The sequence below is a fragment of the Ostrea edulis genome, chromosome 4 (genome assembly GCF_947568905.1).
Source record: "Ostrea edulis chromosome 4, xbOstEdul1.1, whole genome shotgun sequence".
Classification (NCBI taxonomy): Eukaryota; Metazoa; Mollusca; class Bivalvia; order Ostreida; family Ostreidae; genus Ostrea; species Ostrea edulis.
Genome location: NC_079167.1, coordinates 60,786,675 through 60,796,829, shown reverse-complemented (window position 1 = coordinate 60,796,829; position 10,155 = coordinate 60,786,675). Strand labels below are relative to the sequence as shown.

The window sequence follows — 10,155 nt, the reverse complement described above, 5'->3', positions numbered from 1 at the left end:
TTGGCCCATATCTGAAGACTTTCCATATATATTTGCATGTAAAACCTTAGTCCCTATTATGGCCCCAACTACCCCTGGAAGCCACGATTTTTGCAAACTTGAATCTACACTACATCAGAAAGCTTTCATGTAAATGTCGACTTCTTTGGTCCAATGGTTCTCGAGAAGATTTTCCCTATATTTGCATGTAAAACTTTGACCCCCCCCCCCCCACTTGTGGCCCCATCCTACCCCCCGGGGGCCATGATTTGAACACACTTGAATCTGCACTATGTCAGAAAGTTTTCTTGTAAATATCAGCTTTTCTGACGCAGAAGATTTTAACTATATATTTGTATGTAAAACTTTGATCCCCCTTGTGGCCCCATCCTACCCCTGGGGACCATGATTTGAACAAACTTGAATCTGCACTATGTCAGAAAGTTTTCATGTAAAAATCAGCTTTTCTGGCTCAGTGGTTCTTGAGAAGATTTTTAAATGACCCCACCCTATTTTTGCATTTTTGTGATTATCTCCCCTTTGAAAGGGACATGGCCCTTCATTTGAACAAACTTGAAAGCACTTCACCCAAGGATGCTTTTGGCCAAGTTTGGTTGAAATTGGCCCAGTAATTCTGAAGAAGAAGATAAAATTGTGAAAAGTTTACAACGACGACAGACAACGGACAAATTTTGATCAGAAAAGCTCACTTGAACCTGAAGGTTCAGGTGAGCTAAAAATGTATAGGAGCATAGTTTCACTTGCTACATGGTCGCTTTTTAGTATTGCATAGTAGCGTTTTCCCAAACAACTTTTCTCCATGGTAAATTATCTATACAGTAGTACAACATAGCCATGTTTTCTGTAATCATAAAGAAAAGTAGTTTCAACACTTTATTAAGATATTTCACAATACACAGTTAAACTGTTCTACAATTCTGTGATATTTGGCACACATTTTGATGTGACACCTTGCAAACCATAACAGAAATTCTGCAATCTGTAAAAACTGCTCTAAATATCAAATTAACCTATGAAAGTACTACATGGACCAATAAAGAAGACAACAAAGTTTAACTGGCATGTTCTGAACACGTGTGGATGTCCTGAAATTGCTTTTCGTAAAAAAAAAAAAAAAACCCCACTCAAATACCCATTAATTTTTCATTTAGTTACAGTAATTAAATCATCAGCCAGCTGAATTTATCACTGTTCATTTACCAAATTCCACAAACATATTTCCATCTTTACAAATCATTTACACATATTCCTCTGTTTGTAAGTTAGAATTTAAAGTCTTTTCATCAGCACTTTTCAAAGATATTTTGAGGCAGGATCTAAAAAAAAACATTTAAAAAAATACACACTGCAACTTTAAACTAATGTGCTGTTCTTTAAATTAGTGTTTAGTGAAATATAGCTGATCTGCCACACCCCCCCCCCCCCCTCTCCTTAACAACTGTACTAATCAATTTTATCATTAGACTTAATTTTGGGAATGATCATTCATACTTTATTATGATTAAATAAAAAAAAAAAAAAGACTTCACCCTCAGTATGATAATCAAATTTTGTCAATTCCCTCAAAATAAGTCATGGATCTGCAGACCGACTAAAAATTCAATTTCTAAAACGAGTTCAATAGGCCTTACTCCTAGTGGTGATTAAAAGGGTAACCTTTTCTGTTTTAGTACCAATACTATGCTTTGATCATACAACTGAAGCATTAAGGATCAATTTATAGTTTTCACAGTAAATTTCTAATATCTAATTACAAATGGAACAGATATAAAATTTAGCATATTCACCAAAGAATTTTTTTTAGGGAGTTGAAACAATTCTTGGTCTTTAATTGAAGGTTAGGAATTATGAGTTCGTTGTTCACATCACATTAGCAAATGAACATTATATCACAGCAAAGACAGGATCAAAACATCACTTGAAGAAAGGTCCCTGTGAACACTCATAATACAGGCATCCTCTCTCACACAAAAATATAAAAAGAGCACAAAACACAGAGTCTACAGCTCTTTAAACAAAGAAACCCAGCTGGAAACAAACTAAGGCATCTATGTGAAAATAAACACGTGATATGACTGAATAAGACCTTGTAATACTCCATTTTAGAACAATTGAGGTAGCAGAGGTTTTTATTTCCCTCCAAAAGCAGTGTGCGTCATTTATCACAGTAGTGTTTGAATATCAAGAGACGGAAACCTTTCTTTCACTATTTCTAATAATTAACAATTAGAAAACGGACACACTGGGACCTCAAAGTGCAAAAGCAATACCAGCATTTAAACCATTTTACAATGTGATTTGAAAAAGCAATTCCTGTCATGTTTTCATTTTACTCTGATGATGGAAAACATTCACTTTGATTTCCATAGACAAAAACAATCTGTATTTACACAACATAAACTATGATGTCTCCAAATACACACCTCTAACAGTTTTATGGGAGAGAAAATGTGACAAAACAAAATAATGTCAAAAAATCCAAGTAAAATAGACATGTTGCTTCCTTATATTACTATCAAAGCAGGCTTCAATACCCATATGTCTCGTCAAAATTTAACTACATCATGGTCCATCAATGTGCACCCCTTTTTTAGTGTTCTAACAAGGAAAAATTCGCAATCAATGATCACCGACTTGTGAAAACAAACTATACTATTACAGCATCCACAGTAAGTTCTTGTGAGCTCCAATACAAAATGAACACAATGTCCAGATGGGTGGCCGGGATGTTGGTGGTTTTGTTATTTAAGTAAACAGAAACAAAGATTGCAAATAAAGTAAACAAACAGAAATTCACCAATAGTCAATAAAACTTTCTGAATCATAAAAACCAGATTGACTCATTAAACAATATACAAGTCATAATTCTGGACAATCTCTCTAATAAATAAATACACTAACAATATATTACATAAGTCTGTACACAATTTCTGGTTCACAATTAATGCAAAGAATTCCATTTCATATCACAATACTCAGTCCACATATACAAAAAAAGCACTCCAGGCTTCTTCCAGCACTTTCAAAATAACAAAACTGGTTCTTAAAGACCAGCAAATAAGAGAATAGCCAAAACGCACACAAGATTTGGAATACATTTTTGGCAAGAAAAAACGCATGCACCACCTCTTCTACTCCAACAAACAACATGCATCTACATATGTATTTCATAATTTTACAAACTGACTCCGAACACCGACATTTCACTCAACGTTCCACATAATAATGCTAAATTCATACTCATCTATAAAACACAGGGAAATCATACATATTTCATACATCACTACACAACATATATTAACTCATTTGAATACTAAGCACAAAAATTTGCTCTGTCTTGTCTACATTTTTGTTCAAAGTTAACAGAGTTCTGAGTAAATGGTAGTATTGTAAAATTTTAGTTCGACATTCACAAGGATCAAGAAAATATGAATAACCACATGTGCCAAGGAAGACCAAAATACATGTAATAAGCTTTCTCTGTTTATTGTGTTGTGTGTATGCACCTGCTTGATATATTAACTTTAACACAAAAACAGAGAAGAGTATAGGCATTTTTAAGTACTGTATGTGTGCTAATCCGAGAACTAGTAATTGATAATTTTGTCACTAATATTTCCTCATAACAGAAATTTTTCAAATTGTGAAAGACAGCATTTGTTTTATGCTTGCGTTGATAAATTCGAGGAAACTAATGCCAGCACTTATTGATACATTGGAGGAATTAATGAAATATTCAACATAGCAAAGTTCTCACTTCAAGTATCAAAACACTGGCAATAAGATATAGTCCCATCTCTGTAATTGAGATCAAAAATAAACTGAGCAAAAAATGATTGAGGCATGAAAAATAAGTAATACAAAGTCTGAAATATCACCCTAAGTGACGACAAACACAACCCTACAATTATCCAGATCTGTTCTCAAATTATTATGTCTATTTCAACACTCAGCTGTTCATGTCAATTTCATTATCTACATGTACAGTGTATATAATATGACTAGCAACTGAACTGTTACAGAACTTTGATAGATATAAATGTACTAAAATATAAGACTAAAATCTGTTAATACTTTTGGATACTACAAGAAAGACGTTGCGGAACCCTTCAGACAAATACCAGCTTCCTCTGTATCTGCACTGTCACTGATATTCCAGAATCTGCTTGTGGTAAAAGAGTAAATACCTGCAAAAATTTTAGATTTATGTAATAATAGCCTTTATTTATCCAGGATGACACAAATTAGCATACAGCTAGTTTTTATTATGGTCCTGCATTTAAACATATATACACAAATATAGAATTAGTATCTAATTATGAATGCATGATATAAAAGAAAAACAAACCATAGTATATGCCATGAAAAATATTTCATATTAATCTAGCAGAATATCCTCTCTCAATCAAGAGTTTCAACTCGTGCTGTATTTTTACCTTAAAAGAAGTAAATTTGAAGTTTTTAATTTCAAAATATTATGGTACATATCCTCTGTTTTCCATTCATAATAGATTTCTCTGGTGTGATACACAACCTTAACGCTGGCTTAATGGTCACAAACTAAGCTTTATCGCAACTCATAAGTAAAGCAAATACGTCTCAAAATGTTTGCCTTTGACCTTACACTTTTGCATCATTCTACTATGACTTCACAAGTGGAGTTTTTGTGACTTGTCAATGCTCTGTTAACTCCCTCCAACTCCAGTGCTTATCAAACAGTTGCATTTAAATTTATTTTCATGACACACATTTTTAGGAAGTTAAGGTATTCCATTTATAATGAAAGAGGTTTCAGTACAATATGAACATTGTTAGAGAAGTGAATTAATGACAACAAAATAATAAACAATTAATCATAAACCAGCTGAGGTTGATTGTTAGAGTTAACTACAGTGAACTTTATCCACTTTCATGTTTTTTCATGAGCTCTCTGCCCTTGACAATAAATGCAAAAATTAAAATTCACCCATATTCATGTAGTGACTTTTACATTACTCTGTGAATTTCACCAAAAGATTTCAGTATACTTGACTTCTTTTTTGAGATATTCACAGAAATAAAGCTTGTTCCCCATACATTTCAGAGTTCAACTGATTAAGGAGGAATAAACATCATCATAATGGCCGACCTCCTATACAAAAATATAAATATCAGCAATACATGTATATTCCTTTTAAATCTAATCGCCAAGCTGGGTATCTCAGTAGGTTAACGGGTCGACTGCTGATCTGTAGGTCAAGGATTCAAGTCTAGCAGGGGTTTTAATTTTTTTTCTAATTACTTTCTACTAAAATCACATTTTTCAAAATCTAAATATAATGTATTTGAAAGTTTTCAGTTTAAAAAAAATTTATTATTGTACATATCCTCCACTTTCCATCAATATCAGATTTCTCTGGTGTGTTATTCCTCCATAAGTGATAGTTTGTGGAATAAGTAATTTTGAAATACCTATCTGTGAATCATTTTTATTTGTTAAAACTTTAAAAATGAGACAATGGATGTTAGTTATCTATTTCAAAGTGGACAAGAAATAAAACATGAAATAAATGGCATCAAAATTGATTTAAAGGTATTCGATGTGTAATAGGCATCCATCTTACCCTTCACTTTTAAGTACTTCATTAAGTGAGGCTTTGGTGATGAGGTGATCGTCGCATTTGAACCACTGATCTTTGTGCTGACGAATGAAACAGGTGTAGTGACCACACTCTATTGTGCCCATGTGGTTCACAACGGCAAATAATGAATATCTACAAAAAAACCAAACAATATCTACAAAGAACAATGAAAAACAAACAATATCTACAAAAACAATGAATATCTACAAAAAACAATGAATATCTACAAAACACAATGAATATCTACAAAAAACAAGGCAATACTTGTACAAATACATTTCTGTAAAACAGCATAAACTGTATATTGGGAAACAAGAGGCCCAAGGGCCTAGAATCGCTCCTCTGATAAATTGTACAACCCCACCATTTCTATTCTTAGCCTCTTAGTATTCTAAATCTTTAGTTAAATCTTAAGAATTCAAAAAAAGTAGGTCAATGTGACCTACTTTTTGGTTTACACATTTTGAGAACCCAAGAAATATCAACTGACAAAGTTTGATGATTTTAAGCCAATTAGTATCTGAATATTGAAATATAGCTGTCAAATTCCAATCGTAGGTCATGGTGACCTACTTTTTGGTCAGCGAACTCCGAACATGCAAGACGCATCAACTGACAAAGTTTGATGACTGTAGGTCAAATAGTATCTGAAATATATAAATATAGCCGTCAAATTCCAAAAGTAGGTCAAGTTGACCTACTTTTTGGTCGAAACCCTTCGAACATGCAAGACCCAACAACTGAAAAAGTTTGATGACTGTAGGTCAAATAGTATCTAAAATATATAAATATAGCCGTCAAATTCCAAAAGTAGGTCAAGGTGACCTACTTTTTGGTCGACACACTCCGTAAACTCAAGATGCATCAACTGTCAAAGTTTGATGATTGTAGGTCAATTAGTGACTGAAATATATAAATATAACTGTCAAATGCCAAAAGTAGGTCAAAGTGACCTACTTTTTGGTCGATACACTCCAAAGACTCAAGATGCATCAACTGACAAAGTTTGATGATTGTAGGTCAAATAGTGTCTGAAATATAGTAATTTAGCTGTCAAATACCAAAAGTAGGTCACGGTGACCTACTTTTTGGTCGACACAAACCGAAGACTGAAGACGCATCAACTGACAAAATTTGATGATCCTAGGTTTTAGAGTGCCCAAAATATGCATCTAAAATTGAAAATGTGAAATTTGAATATCTGCAAAATTCAAAAAGTAGGTCACTGTGACCTACTTTTTTATAAATATGTTTCAAGGCCTCAAGATGCTTTGATGATTCTAAACCTCTCGGTATTTGAAATAACAACTTAAAATATATCTATAAATGATAAGCCATAAAATTCAGAAAGTAGGTCACGGTGACCTATTTTTCAGTTGACGCATTTCAAGGTCCCATGATCCACCAACTGACAAGTTTTGATGATCATAGGCTTCAAAGTGTCCAAGATATGCATCAAAATTAATTTTAAAATAAATACCTGCAAAATTCAAAAAGTAGGTCACCGTGACCTACTTTTGAAACAACTTGACACAAGATCCTAAGATGCATCAACTGTCAAAATTTGATGATCCTAGTCCTTATAATGACTAAAATATTAACGATTTAAGGAAATATAAATTTAGGTCAACTTTGAAGTGACCTTGAGACCACGTCCTTTGCCCCAGGGTAATGCCTTGAACAATTTTTAATCTACAACATATCCTCATCCTTATGTGTAAGTTTGGTGATAATCTGCCAAGTGGTTCTTGAGAAGAAGATTTTTTAGCAACCACTACTTTTGTTTGTATTTTCCTGATTATCTCCCCTTGTTAAAGGGTCACATCCCTCTATTTAGTATGTATGAAAGCCCTTGGGCCAATGATACCCTGTAACAAATTTGAAAAAAAATGGCCAAGGGGTTCTTGAGTTATAGCCCTTTTTCTAAAAAGTTTACGCACACCGCACAAATGGCCATAGCATTAGCTCTTTGAGCCTTCGGCTCAGAAGAGCTAATAATCACAAAGGTTTTAATTTCACGTTGTTTACAGCTTTTAAATTTGTTTTGCAATATACACCAAAAGTGAATTTTTAAAAAATTTAAATCCATGTTAAAGGTACCCTTGTAAGAAGCAATGAAAATTTAACACCATAAAATTAAAGAATTTACAGTATTTCATGTCAAATACAATTGCCTTTTGGTATCTCAAACTCCAACATTTCAAATAAATACCCTGGATATCTCAAAGTAACTGTGCAGTCTAAATGAAATTTACCATATAAAGGATGAAATTAAACCTCATTATCGCGAACACAGTAACCTGGAATACCCCATTTATCTCATAGTGGAATTATGACCCCATGCTTTAAAATCGCCTGCGTTGTCGTTTGACATTCTACTGAGCAGGACATTTACGTAAAAGTCAGTGTATGACTTCAATTCACTACTCTGTAAGACTGTTCATCATATTCACAAGGTAAACACCTTCATCCTTCATGTATGGAATCCAGGTGTGGCTCAATTTCCCTAACCTGTTGATTTGCAACCTATCTTGATTTTGATGATGTAAACCAAGTTAGTGTGTATAAATCAAGGCAGACTAGGGGATGACATGTTGTTTTGTAGCTTGGGTACATTTAATGCCATGTTTAATACACCAGCTTGCATAGATTATGCAATCAAAGTAAAAACAGTAAATTATATATGAAAGTGAAGCATACATCTATAATTCATTTAAAAAATAATCTTTCCTATATAAAACCGTGGATATTGTTCAATCATCAGAACACAGCCTCATGGTAGCTAAGCAATCAAATTTAGGACTTGGTAGCCAACCTAGGGGATAGCTAATTATGAAAACCTTTGCCAGGATTGCAGACCAACGAATGCTGTGTCACAGCAGAAGACAGAAATTTTTAGCAAACAGTAAACTTGCATCGCAATAACGAAAATGTATGATAGTGCCCCATAGTGATCTCCTGTGATTCTATTGCGTTATGTGTGATTGTATTGTGAGGTAAATCAATGTGTGATTGTATTGTGAGGTAAATCAATGTGTGATTGTGTTGTGAGGTAAATCAATGTGTGATTGTGTTGTAAGGTAAATCAATGCGTGATTGTGTTGTGAGGTAAATCAATGTGTGATTGTGTTGTAAGGTAAATCAATGCGTGATTGTGTTGTGAGGTAAATCAATGTGTGATTGTATTGTGAGGTAAATCAATGTGTGATTGTATTGCGACTTAAATCAGTTCTTTAATAGATAAAAGTGTGTGTAGCTTCTGTTATGTATGTTATTATATAAAGATTTTTTCCTGTATATCAAATGCATGTCAAACATGTGCATTGTAAAAAAAATTTATAAATGCATTACGTTTTATGTCATTCTAACAGAGACAGGTTTTGCATTTACAATGCAAGTAAGATTTCCAGTTATGTTGAAATGGCTGACAAAGACATGTGTCATGCAGTATGAAAAATGATAACAGCTACACAGGCGAATGTGCCTCACGTGAATTTCACGTGAAATGCTGTTCACGTGAAATTCACATGAACCTTCCACGTGAAATTCACGTAAATTTCACGTGAAAAGTGTTTCACGTGAAATTCACGTTAATATGTCCACATGAATTTCACGTGAACAGCAATTCACATGAAATTCACGTTAAATTTTTCACATGAATTTCACGTGAAAAGCATTATATCACTTTTCACATTAGTTCCTTGCGAAAATTTTAATGTGATTTTGATTTCCGCAAGAAAATAATGTGAACGGTGATTCACGTGAATTTCACATGAAAAGATGCACACGAATTTCACGTGAAAGTTCTTCATGTGAAATTAACACGAACAATTTCACACGAATTTCACGTGAAAAGCTATTCACGTTAAAAATTTCACAAGAAAAGCGATTAAATTGAAATATTCACACTTCTTAATATATGTTCAAGCGAAAAAACAATAAAATTAAGGTAAAATATAAAATGATATGGAGATTAGGCAATTTAAGTTATAGTACATTTATAAAATGTTGGCAAACGACCAATAAAGTAGATCCTGCTCACGCCTCGCCCTCCTCGTTTATTTGCGAAATTGTAGTTCTGTACGCAGTATGATTACATGTACTTTCCTCAACTGATTTCTCTCATTTCCCATTATTTTTTCTCTTAAGAATTAAAAAATAAACTAAATTTCCCAGCATCATAGATATGAATGAAAGCACATTTTCCAACTACTTGAAGAATCACTATATTGATAGAGTTAAAACATGCAAATTCAAAAACACGAAATTTTCTAACGTGGAAAATTACTATTTTACAGTAAAATCAGAAAGAACTATGAATTAAAACTAATAAGACCATTTGAAATTTCCATGTGAGAGTAGTAAGAATATTTGCCCACCCTTTAGAAATTCAAACTGGTAGATATTCAAAACCATGTATTCCAAAAGATCGTTGTTTTGGTCAGTTTTGTAAACTACTGAAGATGAGTTACATTTTTTATATCGATGCTTTATGATGTTGGTGACAGGCTACTTGTCGGGGTGCACTTGGGCT

The 10,155-nt window shown here is 33.3% G+C and overlaps 1 protein-coding gene across 6 annotated transcripts in view; it reads right to left on the bottom strand.

Moving 5' to 3' along the window:
• Window positions 1-859: 859 nt before the first annotated feature.
• Window positions 860-10,155, bottom strand: part of LOC125671151 (ubiquitin carboxyl-terminal hydrolase 22-like) — a 21,495-nt gene continuing 12,199 nt past the window's right edge. For all 6 annotated transcript variants that reach the window (XM_048906644.2, XM_048906646.2, XM_048906645.2 and 3 more), the window contains 2 exons: window positions 5,604-5,753; window positions 860-4,187 (listed from right to left, as the gene is read on the bottom strand). In XM_048906644.2, coding sequence (XP_048762601.1) covers window positions 4,145-4,187; window positions 5,604-5,753 — 193 coding nt within the window. In that variant the 3' untranslated portion in view covers window positions 860-4,144. The remainder of the gene's footprint in view (window positions 4,188-5,603; window positions 5,754-10,155) is intronic.